General features: G+C 42.4%; 1 protein-coding gene across 7 annotated transcripts in view; it reads right to left on the reverse strand.

Moving 5' to 3' along the window:
- LDB2 (LIM domain binding 2) overlaps nucleotides 1-553 on the reverse strand; it is a 357,873-nt gene extending 357,320 nt beyond the window's left edge. For all 7 annotated transcript variants that reach the window (XM_058546783.1, XM_058546780.1, XM_058546781.1 and 4 more), the window contains exon 1: nucleotides 278-553. In XM_058546783.1, the coding sequence (XP_058402766.1) occupies nucleotides 278-409 (132 nt within the window). In that variant the 5' untranslated portion in view covers nucleotides 410-553. The remainder of the gene's footprint in view (nucleotides 1-277) is intronic.
- Nucleotides 554-21,139: the final 20,586 nt, after the last annotated feature.

The following is a 21,139-nucleotide window of genomic DNA, read 5'->3' on the forward strand; positions in this document are numbered from 1 at the left end:
TTCTGGGAGAGCAGCGTTTCTGGAGACCCGGCAGGCGAATCAAGTGCTGGGTTGTCTATTTCAAGATTCCGGCAGAAACTGTCCCCAGCTCCAAGAGTTGCTGTGCCTGGAAACCCAGCGTTCAAACTAGTGGATTCATCCTGGCGCTCATTTCCATGTACGTGGTAGTGTCTGGTGGGACACTTACCACAGAATTCAGCCAGCAACCCTAGGAAAAGCCCATGCACAGTTTAAAAAAAAAAATACACAAACATACACCCAAGGTTGAAGTACTTACCTCTGTGCGAGACTGCAGTCTCTTGTTCATCTCATAGATTCGGTACTCTGGCTGCACCATGTATGGTGTATGTCTCCTATAAAATGGGCCAAAAGGAGAAGAATAGAAGGGGTCATGTGGTGTGCTGGACATCTTGCCTGCTTGTCGAAAATCAAGCTAAATAGAGTATCAGTAACGTCCATGCAGAGCACATGGGCTGTGTTCTTCACAGTACAAAGTAGACGCACGCACACGCTCACACACACACACACAGAGGCAGGCAGGCAGGCAGGCTGCACACACTGGCTGGGAACTGCTGTTGGAGCCCTCTATAGCGAGAGAGGAGAGGGAGAGGAGAGAGGAGGGAGGGAGGAGGGAGGAGGGAGGGAGAGAGCACGGGAGAGGAGGGAGAGGGAGAGAGCAGGAGCTCCAGAGAGGGAGGGAGGTTGGTAGGGAGGAAGGCAGGGAAGGAGGGAGGGCGAGAGAGAGAAAGAGAGGGAGGGAGGGAGAGAGAGAAGCTGGATAGCTTTAGGCACCACTGCTTGTTTTTAAAGAAGCAGTTTGTGGAGAGGTCATTTCCTGTCCACACTGTAGACTAGTTCGAAAATATAATTCTCCTCACAGTCTGACAGAGGTCTAAGGTTTGGTTTTAATTTTTTTCCTCCAACCAGGACCCTTCACAACCTGATTGCTAAGCTTGTTAGCATATAGGTGGTTTAACTGCTGCCTGAGCAACTCACCCCTGACAGCCACACTGTTGTAATGTATCAGAAATATGATTACTACAAAACACAGAAACACGAGCATCGTGGGCCCCCGTATTTGAGCTGGTGATTCACTCCGTGCATATTTCCGTCTGCACTAATCTCCCCATATACTTTTGGTTTTACTTGCTGCTGTTCCAAGAGCTTGTCATAGTCTTTGCAATTCAACCCCTCCTCACCCCCACTCCCTCCCATCACCCCTCTCCCCAGCCCCCTCCCTCTTCTCTCAAGGCTTCCTTCCAGTAGGTTTCAGGGGGCCTGGATTCAGGTTACAGAGGGATTTTCAGGTAAAAACAATCATTCAGAATGTGGAATACCTAAGATACATCCATGGAGCCATGGTCTTTTTCCTAGGAGGAAAAAAAAAAACACTCCAAAAGCAGACCTCCCAATAAGAAAGGAAAAACAAGAAAGAAAACTCCCACAAAAATGACCATGGAAAATTCAGTTGAGTAGGAAATTGCAGATAATTGAATGGATCATCCCCAAATAACATGTCCAACTCTGGTGGAGACAAGGTTTTTATTTTCCAAGACTGGTCAAGTATATAACTCTTTCCCCAACTGTGGTATATGGAAGAACTAAAAGAAAACAGCCCATGAGAAGGGAGAGAAGCTCTATAGAGAATTAAATAGTCTATACGACAATCAAATTCTGCTGGAACCAATGGTAACCAGACACGTACTCCTTAAACAAAGGCCAGACACAGAAAATGTAAATGTATTGAGCTAATAATACCTAGCTAGGTCAGTGGTATTAAGGAAAGAAAGCAGAGACCACCAAAAAGCATGATGCATGCAAGACCTGAATGTAAATGCATGCAAATGAGACATTTCTTCTTTTTAATAAGCAGATTAATTAACTTTCTGCCCCAATCATGGTTTGGGGTATCTCCAAGTCACTAGCCAACAGGGGATAAAGTATTGCTAATTCTGCAATTTACAGTCTTAAAAATACTCAGGCATAGAAATGCCCCCAAATAGCTGTGTTGATCAGTCCTTTTCCATAATTGCATGAAATGTGTGCAGAGTCCCCCCCAAACTTCTAGTGCAGCCCAACACGGTAATGTCTTTTGCCAGGATGAGATTAGGGGAGGCATTACGGCTAAGGCTGCTTGGTGCTTGTTCGAGAAGACCCCAAGGCAGGCCAGCATGCTTGGTTTCAGGTTTCATTACAAATCCAAAAGCTGGACCAAATTTGCTGCAAGGTTTGTCAAAACACACAACCTTCTAAAGACAGGATTTCAAACAAATTTGGTGTGATTTATGTTTTGGGATGACGGCCACTGAAAAACCTAACGGTTCCTTGTGTTTAAATTCTCAAACTAAAGATGTTCCAAGAGTTTCGTGCCCGCCTGCATTTGTGTTTACATGGCTGTTTCAGCACAAGAATCAAAGTAACACCTAGCAGACGTGTGCAGCTCAACAGTGATCCAAAGAAGGAAAAGCTCAAAACCCGTGTAGGGAACCCCTTTCGGAATCAGGTTAAGTTTTGCTCTCATTAATTCTTGCGAACAGTTCCAAGTTATAATTGGAAATATCGCTTCCTGTTAATACCTAAAGAGCCCAAATTCAGACATACCTGAAACTTTCTCATGCTTGGTTCATGTTGTTTCCCACCCCTCCCACTTCAAGAGTCTCCAAACTGGTCTCCCCGCTCACAGATCCACACTTCTCTTCTGACTTGTGATCGTCCTTGTTATAACCAGGAGGTTGACTGCAGGAAAGGAAAACAGATCATGTCCCATGCTTTCCCTCAGTGTTTCTCTGCTGCCAGTAGGAAAATGTCCAACTCCTTAGCATGGCACACAGTGCTGGAGACCTGCTCCCTCTCCCTCTCTCTCCCTCCCTCTGTCTCTCTCTATTTAACACACACACACACACGCGCACAATTTACACAGACATTCACGATTTATTTATTTGTTTTTTTATTATACTTAATCTTCCTGAAGTTACAGTCTCGTTCCACACATGCACACATTTGTACTTTTGTCCCTTGTTTACCTGCACACGCTTCCTCATCCTTCTATCCAATTAAATTATCTCCTCCCCTCTGAACCTTTTTCCATCGCTCTTTCATTAATTCACTTATTCCCCAGATCATTCTATTCACAGTGGAAAGGGAACGGCTATCGCACTGGCCAGAGTATGTTTCAACCCACGTTCCGCCACATAGTTGCTCTGTGAACTTGAGCAAGTGACTCGACCTCTCTGCGCCTCAGTCACCTCATTTCTAAATTGGGGAGAATGATACTAAAAGTCTATAAGATTGCTGCAAAGGATTAGATGAGATAATACACTAGAATGTGTTAGAACCTGCATACATAAATGCTCAAAAAATGTTATTATTTTTAGGTACCTAAGGTATGCTTAGGTGCTGGGGAACATCGGGAGGTCAAGGTGGACATGGCAGACAGGCTCCTTGCCCTCCTGCCCCTTGCAATCTAGTGAAGGTGTGGGGGGGACTGCATAGAACTAATAAGCCTTGCGGAACATAATTTCAAATTGTAGTGTGTGCTATGAAGGAAATAAATAAAAGGAAGAGATGGAAAATAATTTTCTCCTTCGGCTTAACAGTGTACCTTCTATATTCTTCTACTGGAGAATTTACATATAAACACAGTAATTGCTGTCATTTATGAAGTACTTACTATGTGGCAGACACTGTGCTGAGTGTTTCACAAAAATATTCTTCATTAATCTCACAATAAACCCATGTGATTGACTTGATTACTCTCCCCATTTTGCAGATATGGAAACTGGGGTTTCGAGATGCTAAAAAACTTCTTCAAGGTCACACAGTTAATAAGTGACAGGGACAAGATGCACACCAGTCTACCTGGGTCTTGAGCACGTCGCTGCTTGGAGCCCAGGTCCATCCTCATCTTTAGGGTGTCTCTGTTCTTGGTCTCTGGTGGCCAGCGTGGTGCTGAGCCCACAGCAGATGCTCAAGCCATATGTACCCAATTAAATGGAAGAAGAGGCAAGCGGATGAAGTGACTCTCATCACTTGCATGTTATTCTTTGTCCTGCTTCAGATATCCATTGTCCCCCTGCCCCTACTTCTAACCATTCTCCTTGAAGCCTTGCCAAACTACTCCCACCTTTCTTTTTATCCAAAATCTTCCGTCAGTAGCTCCCAAAGCTGCCATGTTAGGTGTTTAATCCTTTGCGCTATCAGGTTACCTGGTTGGTTTGCCACGTGTCTGTCGGCCCCGCTTCCCCACTTCTTGAGGGACCAGCTATGACTCGTCTTATTATGGCCCAGGGCTGAGGCTGAGAAGGGAAAGAAATGAAGTGCTCATTTTAAGCCTGAAACTCGATTCCCTTGGGAAACCATAGGGAAATTCAATAAGCAATATTTGTATACCATAAAAGGATGAACGAGCCTACCCCCCAAAGCCACAGTTGCCTTACCCCCAAAGACTGAACCATGCTAGTTTCCATATAATTTTGCATGTTAAATATGGAATACGTTCCAAAGTCCTCACACGGACATTCAAGGTGCCCTAAAAGCTGGTCCCGCCTTTAAGCTTGGAACCTCATCATGCTATATTCACCTTAGGTTTAACACAGAATGTTTATTTTTCCTTTAATTTGAAATACTTGCCAACAGTTTACAAAAGTAAAGAATTTCACTTAAAATCCAAATTGTCATCTTCTCTTGAGAAATCATAAGCTCTGGCAATGCTTGGCCCATGCCTGCCTCCATGGCAGCCTGCATTGGGACCTGACTTTCAGTGTTGTGATTCACCATGGTCTCCAACACTCTGTGGCCTTCACCAGCCCATGCCGCTAATTTCCATTTACCCGCCTGGTCCCTCTAGGCATTTAAGTCATTGCGCCTTTCCTTAATCCATCCAATTGCATCATCTCCAATTCCTTCTACCAAGCTCTGGTTCCTACAGAAAGCTAGTTTTCTCACCACTCTTCAGTTCCCTCCTCTGCCCGTTCTATTTCTGTGCCCTATATTTTTCTTTTTGCCTCTTCATTCAATAAGCATCTAACTAACATATATGTGCAAGATACAGCTGAGATGTGGCAGGGAGATAAAGATCAACAAAGACAGATGAGGCACGTTCTCTGCTTTCAAATGATTTACAGATATGCAAAACACGCTGCCTTCATTCACAAGCGTATATTGAGTCCTTACCGCGTACCTGTGCCAGGTGCTGGGGATATAGCCCCAGAAATAAGATAAGAGTAAACCCGGAACTAATCCCCAACTCTGGAGTCTTCACAGTAGAGAGCAGTCTGGAATAATCTTCTTTGGAACCTCACTGATTTGGCTTAAATCTTGAATCTTGCATTTAGCTGTCTGACCTTGGGCGTCTAACCTCTCTGTGCTTCAGTTTTCTCATCTGTGAAATGGAGCTAATAACAATCTTATGGTTATTATGAGAATTAAATAAGTTAATACATGTAAAGACTAGAACAGTGCTTGGCATTTAGTAAGTGTCATGATTGCTACTGTTATTGTTAGAAGAGGTGACAGGTATTACCCAATCTCAGAAATAAATGTGAAGTGTGGAGAACAGGCTGGGATAGGCAGTAGGCATTAGCAGTAGTGATAGGGCAGAAAAAAGCTAAGGCATAATATGGTAGGCATCTTCAAACTTACAAATAAAACGCTAATTTATAAAGAGCTTTCAAGGAAGGAGAGATTTATTCAAACTGGTTAAATCAAGGAAGGCTTCACAGAGGAGTTGGCATTTGTGTTTATCCTCAAAGGATCTGTCAGAGACGAAGATGAAAGTCTGAGAAAGGTCATGCCAAGCAGAGAGGGCATCATGGAAATGAACGTATTTGACATCAAGCAAAATCAAGAAACTTTGCAAAGGTAGAGACAGTAAAAAGAGGTTGAAGCCTAATTCTAGAAGGCCATAAGTATCATTTTAAGGAATTTGCGGTTTATTGCAGGGGCACTGGGGAGCCAGGAAATGACAAGATAAGAGCTCTGTTTGAGAGAGATGACTTGCAGATATGAGGAGGATGGCTTGGACTGAGACAGACCCGAGAACTGAACTATGCTTTGGGAAGCTGATTTCAGTCAAAGGAATCAACCCGGAGCATACATTTGCTCAGTAACTTCTCTCTGGAACACATGAACAGAAGACCCAGAACAGAGGCTGAAAAAGCTCTCTCGTTGCTCTTGGTTATCAAATAGAATTAAAATGATGGATGACTTTGTGGAATTCTTAAAGGCCATCTTCTCATCAGTACCAGTTGTCATTGTCCAAGCATTTAAAATTCACAACTGGAGTCAGCCCACGGTTGAGGAGGGCCTTGCTGACTATCCCGAAGGGCTTGAAAAGCTGTCTCCACTCTGCAGTGTGGGAGGTGTCTGGGATTTCCCTTCTCGTGGTGTTCACTATCATTCTCTAATGTCCTCTTGACTAAACCAAATCTGATAAGTAATTGTAATGACTAAGGAAGGCCACAGCCACCGAGAATAGCTCATTTCTCAAGTATCAACGGCAAAACCCAACCCCGCAGCATGGACCATCCAAGATCCATTTATCACTCCACACATGTCCACTGAGTGCCCACCATGTGCTGGACCCTCCTCTCTCAGAATCTGTGTGATCTGGCCCCTCCTACCCTTCCAGCCACACCTGTGCCGCTCTTTCCTCCCATGACACTCCTTTCACTTCATTCCCAGGACACACCACACTCTTTCCTCTAGATTCTAGAACTCTCCTCTCTTTGACCCTGGCACAGATATTTCCTCCTCAGTCTTCAGTCTCAGCCCAAGATGTTACCTCCTCAGAGAGGCCATCCATGACCAAATTACCTAAATAACCTATCCACGCTCCGTCACTTTCTATCACTGACTTCTGCTTGTTAGGTCTCTAACACAGATCGCTGTTTGTACTCATGTCTGTATTTGCTATCTGTTTATATATTGCCTGTGTCCACTATGAGTTAGTAGATTCATGAATGCTGGTGATGTGTTGGTTTTATCCACCCGTGTACACTCAGAATTTAACATGCTGTCTGGCATATGTGGGTGCTCAGTATATTTTTATAAAATAAATGGATGAAAACTTATCAGAATGAATCTCAGGAGCTGACCTAGCAACTTACATCCCCTAACTCCAGGCCAGGCTAACCATATAATAGGGATGTATAAAAGCTGTTATTCATTCATTCTTTCTCTCATTTATTCATTCAGAAAGCATTTCTTGTGTACTTACTACAAATCGGGTACTATGCTAGGTATTGAGCAAACAAAAATGGGCAAATTTGAAAACTGGAGAGACTCCATTTCCAGGAGCCGTTTCCCTGTAAGGTGCTTTGCCATCATGAATTGTTCAACATCCAAAAGATCTCAGATCTGCTATTGAGACTTCTGTAATCTACTTCTGACCCATGGCAGACCATGTGGCCAAGTGCCAAAGATACTGCACTCTGGATCCACTTTTGTCACTCTTCATTGTGTGAACTGGATTTCATAGAACTACAGAATCACTGAAGTTAGCTTTAGTTTCCTTATTTGTAAAACGGAAATAGTAGTATTAATTTCATGGGGCCATTATGGGAATTAAGGAAGAAGACTTTCTGTTAAATAACAATAACTAACCCTTAAATAGCTATTACAAAATGTCAGGTATAATTCTAAGCACCTTATAAATATTAACGTATTTAATCCTTACAACAATCCCAGAAGATAAAGACTATGATTGTTCCTGTCTTATAGATGAGGAAGCATAGAGGCCAAGAGGCTGAATCACTCGCCCAGGGTTAGCCAGGTGGTAATTGGTGGGGTGGGAACTGAACCCAGGCTCCTCTCTCTTGACGCTTTCAACCAACATGGTCCACAGTCTCTGTCCATCCCACACTAGGTTGCGAGCTGCTTGAGAGCAGAGAACAGGGCTTTTCTAGTATGTGGTCGCATAGACATGCAACATATTTTGTTATAAATAAAAATATAAATGAGAGGATACAGTGTATCGTTCTTGGAATTCTTTTGTTTGCAAGTAAAAAAAAACAAAACAAAAAAAAACCTACTCCATAAGCAAAAAAGAAAAGAAGTGAATTTATTGGCTTATGTCATTGGGAAAGACAGAAGTATCTGAATTCAGGGATGGTGGGATCCAGGGGCCAAATTAAGCCTGCAGTCTCTCCTCACTCACAGGCAGGCTTTGTCCAGGTGGAAACTGTCGGCTGGGCTGGGATCACCTCTGCCCAATTTAGTCCAGCAGAAAGAGAAGTTTCCTGTACAGGAGTTCCAATAAAAATATCAGCATTGAATCTACTGGTTTGGACATATAAGCCCACATCCAAACCCATCACTGTGGCCAAGAGAGTGGCCAGTCCTGGGTCACATGTCCACCTTTCCAGCCTGGGCCAGAGCTGGTCCTTCTAAATCCAGGCACCTGACCAAATGGCAGAGTCCTTATCAGAAGGTGGATGCATTGGGTTGAACTGTGTCCCCCAAAAATATATGCTCAAGTCCTAACCCCCAGTACCTATGAATGTGAGCTTATTTGTAAATAGGGTCTTTGTGGTTGAGGTCAAGTTAAAACGAGGTCTTATTGGATTAGGATGGGCCTAAATCCAATGGCTGGAGACGAGACAGAGACACAGACACACATAGAGGGCAGATGCCCATGTGAAGAGGGACGCAGAAACTGGAGTGATGCTGTTACAAACCAAGGGACGTCAAGGACTGCCAGAAACTACCAGAAACTAAGAAGAGGCAAGGCTCTAGCAAGGAAGGATTCTTTGCTAGAGCCTTCAGAGGGAGCATGGCCCTGCCAACATCTTCATCTCGAACTGAGAACCTCTGTAACTGTGAGAGAACACATTTCTGATGATTTCAGCCACCCAGTTTGTGGTACTTGGTGACAGCAGCCCTTGCACTCTCATAGAGAAGGCAAATGGATCTGGTATGCCAAGGCTCCGATATCTAACCACAAAGATGCCTACCTAGCTCAAAACAACGTGAGTTGGAAGGGCATGCAAGGAGACCCTGCGTGTTGTCTCTTCCTGTACTAATAAGAGTAATAACAATAATAGCATCATTTACTGATTGCCTACTAATTGCCATGAAAATGTAGAGTCTGGTGCTCTACATAAAATTATATCTCCCACAATGCCCCTGCTGAGTTAGATATCTTCTCCTGGATGCACGAGGAGCTACTATATACACAGAAAGTGGCCCCCCTTCTTAAATTATAGGTAAGATCCCTGAGGACAGGTTCTATATTTTAGTAATCTTTATAGACAGCCTCCCCACAAGTCCCACATACATTTGCACATACACACACACACACACACACCCCTGCATGCACACCACTTTAAACTGTGTTTGCACCAAATATAGTAGGCAGCAAATATTTCACAAAAGAAAAACTAGCAGTCCGTGTGAGCTATATCTCCGACTGTTGCCCAAGTTTTCTCCTAACATACTAAAAATTATAATCCATGATACCACATTTTTCTCCTCATGTTGTTTTACCAGATCTTACTTTTAGCACGGCCCCCCCCCAGAACCCCCATCTGCTAGAACTAGCCTTCTCGGTCCAGACTTCAGCCCCGTGCCTCCTGCCTCCCTCTCTCTACCTTCAAGCTTCACAGGGAGACCCATAGATTGGCAGGGGACAGCAGGACTCCGACAGGCACCCTGAAGGATGGAGGAGAGACAGCGTGGCCCCACGGTCTCCCGAAGCCTGCCTGCGGAGGACAAGCTTCTACCGCGCGACTTGGACCGGGACAATTATCCACGAACAAAGGAGCACCGGTGCCCCAGCCTGCTCGGAATTGACTTCTGAGTCCCTCTGTTATTGGGACTGACATCCGAAGTGTGTGTGTGTTTCTCTTTCATAAAAGCCCTACCCTAATCCAAGATCAAACAATTTATTTTGGAAAATAACTGTACAGATGATACCTTTTCCAGAACCTGCCAGGTTTCCCCCTGTCCTTTGCCATCGCCTTTGAAGTATTTAATAGGGAGGTAACTTGGAGAAACTACTGTGTTCCTGAAAACCCCGCTTAGTGTCTCTGCTGTTTGCTGGAGACTTAGCATCTCCCTCTGCTCGTATCAGCCCACTTGATGCTTTTATCTGCTTTGTTTCCCAAGTAAATTGTCATTACCTAGTTTTCTACACCTTGTTTCTGTGTGTGTGTGTGAGGAAGATCAGCCCTGAGCTAACATCCATGCTAATCCTCCTCTTTTTGCTGAGGAAGACCGGCTCTGAGCTAACATCTATTGCCAGTCCTCCTCCTTTTTCTCCCCCAAAGCTCCAGTAGATAGTTGTATGTCATAGTTGCACATCCTTCTAGTTGCTGTACGTGGGACGCGGCCTCAGCATGGCCGGAGAAGTGGTGCATCTGTGCGCGGCCGGGATCCGAACCCGGGCCGCCAGTTGCGGAGCGGACGCACTTTATCGCTAAGCCGTGGGCCGGCCCCTCTACACCTTGTTTTTAAGGGCTGTGGAGGATTTCCTTACGAATGGACCTTAACTGATCTGTCTCTTAGAGTTGATATTTGCGTTGTTTCCAATGTTTCTCTAATACAACAATACTTGACTGAATATACTAACTGTCTTCCAGCTTTATTGAGATATAATTGACAAAAAATTTATCTATTTAAGATGTCCTATTTGATGATTTGACATATGGATACGTTGTGAAATGATTCCCACAATCTGGTTAATTAACACATCCATCACCCCACACCTTTACCATTTTTTGTCATGATCCCATACCTTTTTGTACATCTACATTTGTCCACAACAAAATTCTAAAAGTGAAATTATTTTAAGACAAAGGGTATGTACTTTGTAAATCGTTAGTTACATGTTGCCAAATTGCCCCATAAATGAGTTAGATGGAGATAGTCCCCCCAGCAGTTTTTAATTTTGGCTTAGTTTTTATGTTGGGAAACATGATCCATACTTGTGAAACAAATTTGCACAGTACTTCAAAGTATGAAGAAAATGTGAAACGTACCTTTCTCCACGCGTACACTGTGCAGAGGACCCAGCAGCTCATCTCTGTGAGCGTGCGTGTAAGCCTTCCAGCTGTCAGTCCTCCTCTGAAAGCTGATGGCAGAGCATCCACTGCATGATGTGTAGTACTGTGGCTGACAAATCCCTGACTCTGTTCAAGTTTTTCATAATCGTAAAAAAACAGGGCAATGAATATCTGGTATTCATCCTTCAGGTCTGGATGTAAAAGTCACTTTCTCAGGGGGCCTTCCCTGACTCCTCAATCTATATTTCAACTTTTTCTTTGACTCTTTAACTGGACTAAGCAGCCCTGGGCTCTCTGCATGGAAACTAACACCCACACAGAATGATGTACTTTGCACATCATGACAAACAAGGTCTGGATGCACTGATTGATAGGCAGCGAACTTTTCAAAACACACAACATATTGTGAGATGTTATCAGTTACCACCTAATTCCAAAATGAAGCAATATTTTATATACACAATGGCCTATATGCTCAATTCAATTGAACAAACATTTGTTGTCATCACAATGCATCAGGCACTAGGCAAGTGTTGGGGACTGGGATGGTTAGTTTTATGTGTCAACATGACTGGGCCACGGGGTGCCCAGATATTTGGTCAAATATTATTCTGGGTGTGTTTGTGAGGGTGTTTCTGAATGAGATTAACATTTGGATTGGTAGATTGAATAAAGCAGATTGCCCATGGTAACGTGGGTGGGCATCATCCAATCAATTGAAGGCCTGAAAAGAATAAAAAAGCTGACCCTCCCACAGGTAAGGGAGAATTTTTCCTGCCTTCAAATTGGAACTGAATTGGCTCTTTCCAGGTCTCAAGCCTGCCAGTCTTCTGGAACTAAAACATCGGCTATTCTGGAACTCCAGATTGCTGACTCACCCTGAAGATCTTAGGACTTGTCAGCCCCATAATCATGTGAGCCAATTCCTTATAATACATCTCTTGATAGAGATAGAGGTAGAGGTAGAGGTAGAGGTAGAGGTAGAGGTAGAGGTAGAGGTAGAGGTAGAGATAGAGATAGAGATAGAGATAGAGATAGAGATAGAGATAGAGATAGAGATAGAGATATACATCCTATTGGTTCTGTTTCTCTAAAGAACCCCAACTAATACAGATTTTGTTATTGAGAGTGGTTCTAGAAAAACAGAGCTTTAAGGATGAGTTTTCCAAATTGGTTCTGTGGTTTCTGGAATTCCCTCTCTAATCTGATTAGATTTAAAGATGCTAATGACTCTATTTCCAGTAGTTAAGAGAGCAGTGATAGTCCATGGCATGATCTAGCCATAGAGACATGCAAAATATCACCACTGGACACTCCTAATAAGCCACTTATAAGAAGCAAGGATCTGGGTAATGATGTACATGATACTTTCAAATATTTTTTGTCATACTAATGAATATAATGAGATTGGCTGGTGACACATAGTATTACTGGACAAAGTGGAGAAAGAAAGGGATGAGCTCAGGGATTCGAATTCTCCTCTCAAGTGTGCATAAATGACCTGAAAGCTTCTATGGGTGTTCTGGAGGAGAGCCTTGTCTCCTGTAGCTGCAAGGCAGAGATTTCTGAAAACCAAACCCAGAATTTTATCCCATGACTGGCTGAATTACAACTTGAAGTGAGCTCCCAGCCTGGTAGGTTGTTTACTGTGGAAGTGAGGATGTTTTTTGGGAAGGAAGGGAATCCTGAAAGTTGGAATGGGGACATGTGGGAAGATCCTGATGAAGCTGGGGACATTAAGCCCCTGAATTCTGGTGAGCCTTCTTTACCAGGGAAAGGGGTCTCTTCACTCCCAGTGGGAGCTGCCTCTCCACCTGTCTGAGGATTAGCTCTGCATTGTCTGAGGAAACAGTAATGGCCTGCTCTGTGGTAGCTATTGTGCAAGACAACACTGATTCTTCTCAGGACCCACCCCAACCTCCCCTCTTTGCTTCTAGACCTATAACTAGACTCAAGTCTCAGCAGGCCCCTAGAGGCGACATACAAAGTGTGACCCGTGACTAGGTACATTAAACTGCAAAAGAGGTACTTAAGTTTCCTAACTTAAATAGACATAAATCTGGGGAACATGTGTGCGAACAGACATTAAGGGTATAGATAATGGTGGAAGGAACACAAAGTTGGATCAGGCCAAACATTGATATGGGCTCGCTAAGCAGAGATTCTGCATTTAATGTTGCAGCTCCAGGAGTTAGGAAGGGCTCTAACAGCTAGTTGGGTTGGTTGGCTGAAACATGTGCCAAAAGGTGGCCCACAGTGGGGGAGCTGGAAATGCCAGCCCCGCCTTGGTTTAATGTAGGTGAAGTGATTCAAAGGTTTAGAGAGATTGGAATGTTACAATGGATTTGTCATTTAAGACCTACCCACTCACCCTGTGAGGGTTCAGAAGACACACCTTTCACCGCGAATATGAGAAATAAATTTGTGAAGGGAGCCCCAGCATCCTTGAGGAGCTCTGTGATTGTTCTCTGCAGGCAAGATCTTACAGTGGGAACTGCAGTCACTGAATTGGGAAATACAAATGCAACGGGAGTAATTGGATCCCAGGATGGTAGGAGCCAATGGAGGCACTCAATTGCCCAGGGCAAGGTGGACCTGGTCACCATAATGGGCAGTCAAAAAAGCAATCAGAATAGTCTGACTCACACAGATCTATGGCATTGACTAGTGGATCATGACATTCCTAGAAGTGAAAGATAGGAAACCTACTAAATTCTTACTTGATCTGTATGTGCAGTAAATTTCTGGGTTAAGTGAACAGAAGTATAACCTGAATCATAAAAACAGACCCCTTTATCAATTCCCAGACTTGAGCCAGCTTACAGACCCAGAACCCCTTGAATGAAGGGGAGGCTGGGTCTCTTTGAGGAAGGATCCCAGTATATTATCAAAAATTTATACTGTTAATCTTTCTCCCAGTCTTCCCCAAAGGGATTGACAGCCTTTTACCAGGGTGACTGTGTACTGGGGAAAAGGAAATAATCAGACCTTTTGGAGACTACTGAGCCCTGGCTCTGAACTGACAGCAATTTCAGGGAACCCAAAATATCACTGGAGTCCATCAGTTAGTAGGGGCTTATGGAGGTCAGGTGATCAGTGCAGAAGACAGACGGATCTTGGAGAATCACAGTGGATTACTGTAAGGTTAATCAGGTGGTCACTCCAATTGCAGCTGCTGTACCAGATGGAGTTTCATTGTTTGAGCAAATTAACATATCCCCTGGCACCTGGTATGCACTACGGATCTGGCAAATGCCTTTTCCTCTATACCTGTCAATAAAGGCCACCAGAAGCAGTTTGCTTTCAGCTGGGAAGGCCAGCAATACACCTTCACCGTCCTGCCTAGGGGTATATCAACTCTCCAGCCCTGTGCCATAATTTAGTTCACAGGGATCTTAATCATCTTTCCCTTCTATAAGATATCACACTGGTCCGTTACGCTGGTGAGATTATGCTATTGGTCCTAGTGAACAAGAAGTAGCAACTACTCTAGACTTATTGGTAGGACATTTGCGTATAAGATGGTGGGAAATAAATGCAACAAAAATTCAGAAGCCTTCGATGTCAGTGAGATTTCTAAGGGTCCAGTGGTATAACGCATGTGGAGACATCCCTTCCAAGGTGAAGGATATGTTGTTGCATCGTCTATAACCAAAATGAGGCACAGTGTCCAGTGGGGTCTTTGGATTTGGGAGGGAACATATACATTTGGGTGTGTTACTCTGGCGCATTTACCAAGTGACTCAAAGAGCTGCCAGTCTTGAGTGGGGCCCAGAACAAAAGAAGTCTCTGCAACAGGTCCAGGCTGCCATGCAAGCTGCTCTGCCACTTGGACCATATGATCCAGCAGATCCAATGATGCTTCAACTGTCAGTTGCACATGAGGGTGCTGTTAGGTGCCTTTGCCAGCCCTCTATAGGTGAATTGCAGCCCAAGCCCTTAGGATGTTGGAGCAAAGCCCTGCCATCCCCTTTGAATAACGGCTCTCCTTTTGAGGAAGAGCTCTTGGCCTGCTATTGGGCCTTAATAGAGACTGAACACTTAATCATGCACCACCAAGTTTCCATGCAATCAAGGCTGCCAATCATCAACTGGGTGTGATCTGACTCACCACCATGTAGCGGGGCATGCATAGCAGCACTCCATCATCAAATGGAAGTGTGAAAGTTGTATAATATTCAAGTCTGAGAGAACGGAATGTGCAAAGTCATAGAAGAATAAATCAGCATTATGTGATTAGAAACTCCAAATTTCTGAAGAATGAGCAAAGCAAAAAAAATGGAGGAGGCAGAGAAGACAAGACTATTCACATACATTTCTTAGTATGAAATAACAGAAATAGCATAAAAATAATATTATTTTTAATTCTATACTATTTTTTGGTCCTGTTGATTAAAAAAATTCTAGGATGCCTTATTGGGGATAGATGATTCAATTCAATGATCTAAGCCATAGTCAAACACCTGCTATGGTTAGAGCTGAGCGCGAAGTATGGAGAGTCACACAAAATGAATGCCCTCAAGGAGCTTACAAGGTAGTCTGTGTGCCTACAATGTGCTCCACAGTGAGAACTGCTGAATGCTCAGGATGAAAACTGAGGGGACTGGGAGTACAGACTGATTCATTCCAACCCCTGGGAACTAGCCAGTCTTTCCATGACAGTGAGCATGATTCTAGGGGTAATTTCATATCAGGATCATCACACCACCCTCTTATTGACTAGTTTCTGCTACTGAAATGCCTGCTCCCTTTCCCCTGAGAGAGTTACACAAGCACTAGCCAAGAGTACAGAAAGGAATCAAGTGAGAGATCACCTGAAAATGTGGGTGATAAAATAGAAAAAAATCCCATAGATATATCTTATACTTTATATTTAAATAAAACCAAGGAAGCAATCTGTTTTTTAAGTTGTGTAGTAGTTTTCCAATTATAATTGTAATAATGATCATTGTAGAAAAATTTTAAAATTAAAAGATAATAAAGAGGAAATTGAAAACCAGTAATTCTACCATCCAGAAAAACAATTGCTAACATTTTGGCATATATTTTCCTAGGGATTGTTTATGCATACATAGATTATTTTTATAAATGATTGTGATAAGATTCACGCATTGGATATGTGATAAATATGTGATAAATATATTCACATATTTATATATAAAATTTTACACTTTTTTCACTAAATATTATGTGTATGAACATTTTCCTATATCATTAACCTTAAAAACATAATTTTAAATAACTATAATTTTCTAGATTATGGGGGTACCATAATTGGTTTAACCATTTCCTTGTTATTGGATTTTTAGAAAATTTCTAATTTTTTGCTCTTTTGATTAATATTGAGATGAATATTCATTGTAAACCTTCAGCCCTATTTCTTATTATTTCCTTGAGAGATACCTTAGGCCAGGTCCTCTGAGATACAGACACAAGACAGGATTAGAAATGTGAGAGATTTATTAAAGGAAGTACCGAAGGGAAAAAGGGGAGGGAGCTGGAGGAGCTGTGACATCAAGATGTGGGTCTAACTCCTGCAGAGGAGGGAGGAGGGAGGAGGGAAGAAGACTGGGCAGAAGAGTCAGAGTCTGAAGTACAGTTCTAAGAACATTCCAGAAGTCTGATGGGGAGTGCTCAAGCCCAAGTCGCCCATCAGAGGAGTCGTGCATCTCCTCGCAGGAGCATCCTCCTAACTTTCTCTGCTGAGGTCAGCCATTGGCTGCAGCAGCCCGTGGCAAGAGTGGCCTCAGCTGGACAGCAACGGTGGGTGCAGAGTACAGCAGCTGGGCTGTCAGTCAGTTATGCTCTTGGCCTTCAGGGACCCGAGAGTGGCCACCAAGGGGGAGATTCCACGAAAGGCATTCTAAGTCCTAAAGGCTAGAACCAATTTTAAGGCTTTTGCATAATATTAAAAATTCCTTTCCTATTTGATAAACATTCTAACAATTATAATTACAAAAAAAATTTATTTTAATTAAAAAAAAGTCTCCACAATCTCTCTAATCTTGAGATCATCTGTTCCTTCTCAGAGACCCCCTTCATGGTGGGATCCTGGGACCTCTTCGGAAAATCTTCACAGCTACCTCCTGACCACTCACTCCACTTCTAGGCACCTCGTTTTATAATCTATTCTACACTTCACTGCCAGAATAATTTTACTAAAGCTCAAGTCTCTGCTCAGAACCCTTTCAAGGGTCAAAGAACTATAAACTCAATACGGAATTTCCACAATACAGTACTAACTCAGATTCCCCAAAACATGGCTAATTACTGAATGCATTGGTTTCCTAGGGCTGTGTAGTGTGAGTGTATGTGTTTATATATATAATATTATATTATGTTAATTATTTATATATGATATATATGTATTTTTTATATTATGATGTTTTGACATCTTAAAAACCCTTTCTGGCTGGGGAGGAACTCCCCCCCACTGCTGAGCTAGCCAATTCTTAGAGACAGCAAAGAGCCCAGCCAGGAGCATGTCTTTGATACGTAAACTAACCAGTCCAGAGCCAAACCTCCTCTATATGGTCCATGCACCCCAGGAGGCAATATTCCTCTGCCTCATCATCCCAGGCCAGGTCCCAGGCAACTAGAGACCACCCCTCCAGCCCAGAGCCAGACAAAATTATTCAAACTAGCCAGTCCTAAGCTGTTTATCTGCCCTGTCTTGTCTTTCTCTCAGAAATCCCAATAAGGGCTGTGACCTAAGCTCTCACGCCCCTCCTGTCTTCGGCCTCCTGACCACCTTGGTGTCTTTCCATGCGGCCCTGGGTGGCGTGCCCTGCTCCTGGCTCTAGGACCTTGGAGTATAATGACCTTTGTTCCCTGAGGTTCTCCTCTGTCTCCTCTTGTGGCGACACCTGACTGACCAGCTCATGAAAGAATACAAAGCAGGCTCCTATAACAAAGTACCGGAAACTGGGTGGCTTGAGACTATGGAAATTTATTTTCTCCCAGTTCTGGAGGCTAGAAGCCCAAGATCAAGGTGTAAACAAGGTTGGCTCCTCTGAGGGCTCTGAGGGAGAATCTGTTCCCGCCTTCCTCCTAGTTTCTGTAGCCCAGGTGTTCCCTGGCTTGTAGGTGCATCACCCCAATCTTTGTCTTTACATGGCCTTCTCCCTGTGTGTCTCTGTCTTCATGTGCCCATCTACTTATAAAGACACCAATCATATAGAGTTAGGGGTCCACCCTACTCCAGTATAAACTTATCTTAATTTAGCTAATTACATCTACAATGATACTATTTCCAAGGTCACATTCTGAGGTACTGGGGGTTAGGACTTCAACTTATCTTTTTTGAGGGGACACAATTCAACCTATAATATTGGGATACTATAAAAAATTCCCCCAATGAACAGTAAAATAAGAAAGACAATATAAGTTTTAAGTACAGCTAAATGTGTTCCATTTAAAGGATCGTACTTTATTCTAAGATTATGCCCTTGCAATCCTTTTAGTAATGAAATGTTCTTTGTTTAGGAAATGATAGTGACAGTAAATAATAGCATTTTTTAAGAAAAAATGAAAAACTGGCAACTTTTTGAAACATTTTTGAAATTTTACTTATTCAAAAAAAATGAACTCCAAAATCTTTTGCCTATATATCTTTATTAGGAAAACAAATTGAATAAGTGCCTACAAAAAATGTGTTTTATTTGCTTATTTTTAATTTATACCTAAACATTAACTATTCCCAAAATAAGAATTTTAAAGGATCAGATAAAGATGAAACAATTAACATTATTTTTTTTTATTTCTTAGTGACAGAATTTTGGAGAAATCCTACTAAAATTATTATAGATAAATGTTTAGTGATAATAATGTGTTGGACCGTTCATTACTATTTTGGTGAATGATAGTTTAACACAAGGATATAGTTTTGAAAACCAGGTTCTAAGTTCAATTTAGTTCAATGCTTGATTATCATAGCTGTCAGGACTGAAAAATTACCTTGGAAAAGCATATATCATGCAAAATGTACGTAGGAAGACATTTATGGCTATTGACAACAGATATATAAATTCATATTTTAAGGAGAATTCTTGATAATGTCAAATTTGGAGTTGAGTAGATCAGCAGTTTTATCATTTTTAAACCCTATACCTCTATTTTGATTTATAGATTCAGTGAAGTCAACAGCATAAATCCAATTAAATGTTAGCAACCTAAACTTCTCTCTTATTTTTTGATAAAATTAGAATATTGCCATTAGGCAAATACCACAGCAATTATTATTGTGGGAAAGGGCCAGTGGTGGATGCTAAACTTAGTGGGCAAAATAGGATGAAAACAGCCTACAAGCATAGTTTTAAAATCTCTCCCCATCATAAACTTTTTAATTGCTGAGGAAAACATAGTAACTTTACAGTGGACCTGGCAGGCGCCAGCTTAACCAAGTGATCAAAGTTAGTATCACCAGTAATAAGACATGTTGACATTGGGTAACACCTGATGTGATGCTCTGAGAAGGGCGCGCCCCTTCTGCGATGCTCTTGCCGATAAATTCATGACCTCAGTCACATCATGAGAAAACATCAGACAAAATGAGGGACATTCTACAAAGTAACTGACCACTAGTATTCCAATATGAAAAACAAAGACTGAGGAGCTATTACAGATTGGAGGAGACTTAGGAAACACGACAACTAAATCAATGTGGGATCCTGAACTGGACCCAAGACCAGAAAAGGATATTAGTTAGAGAACTGGCAAAATTCAAATTAGGTCTGTAGATTAGTTGATGGAATTGTATCAGTGTTAATTTCCTGCTTTGGATCATTGCAGTATGATTAGGTAAGATGTTAACAGTAGGTGATGCTGGGTAAAGGGCATATGAGAACTCTCTTGACTGTTTTTGCAACTTTTCTGTAAGTCTAAAAAGGTTTCAAAAAAAAATTTAAATATACTAATAGAATTTGTAATATTGTCTTCCATGCCTGAGGGATCTCTCTCCAAGTCCTTGTTACAGACCCTGCTCTGTAGAGCCCTCAAACTGTCCCTTCTGCTCCAAATTTTGCTTCCCTGTTCCTACGCTTTTGCTTAAGCTATTTTCACAGCAGACATTCACTCCACAGTTATTTGAAGGTCTACTGTGTGTAAAGACAAATGATGTCTGCAATTGTTGAACTGAATGCTATCGTTACCAACCTATCTCTCATTATGGGTTGCTGAACATCCTTCTAGAATGTTCTCTCAGATATATGATGATTCACAGTGATCTTGCCAAAAACCCAGAGAAGAAGGACAGGTACTATATTCTTACATTCCTTTTATAGTTGAAGAAACAAATTCCAAGATGTCAAATAATTTGACTCAGCGGACTCAGGCATGTTCGTTGCAGACTGAAGGAACATTTGCTCTTGCTCGTCTCTTTAGCCACATCCCTAAATTTAGTGGATGCAAACACATCTTTCTTTGATGAATTCATTGTGCTGCCCAAGCTGAAATGTGTGTCTCGGCATCAACGCTGAAGTCTGCAGAGAAGACTGGGCTGGATGTCTTCTCAGCCAAGGACATTCTCTACAAGTAAGTTGTTGTGATGGTTCGTGTTATGTGTCAGTTTGAATGGGCCATGGGATACCCAGATATTTAATCAAACATTATTCTGAGTGTTTTTGCAAGGGTATTTTTGGATGAGATTAATGCTTAAATTGGTGGACTTTGAGTAAAGCAGATTGCCCTGCACAATGTGGGTGGGCCTCATCTAATCAGTTGAAGGCCTGAATAGAACAAGAGACTGACCTCCCCCAAGTAAGAGAGAATTCTCCAGCAGATTGACTTTGGATTTCACCTGCAACATCAACTTTCCTTGCCTGACAGGGATATAAACATATGTATTAGTCAGGGTTCTCCAGAAAAATAGAACGAATGGGATCTATGTCAATACCTACATCTACATCTATGTCTATATATCTCCTATGGGTTCTGTTTCTCTGGACTACTACAGTCGTCCTACGTGTTCCTGAGATAAGTGGATTCTCTTGTAATTTCTCTTGTTCCTCATAGTCATTTGGGGAAGAGGCCAGAGGGCAGCATAGTTGGAGTATTTTCAAGTCTGATTATAATTATCTCACAATACTCTATTGATTAACTCTGAAGCTTCTACTTGAAAATGTAAAATATGTTTCAGCACG

The sequence above is a fragment of the Diceros bicornis genome, chromosome 8 (genome assembly GCF_020826845.1).
Source record: "Diceros bicornis minor isolate mBicDic1 chromosome 8, mDicBic1.mat.cur, whole genome shotgun sequence".
Taxonomy (NCBI): domain Eukaryota; kingdom Metazoa; phylum Chordata; class Mammalia; order Perissodactyla; family Rhinocerotidae; genus Diceros; species Diceros bicornis.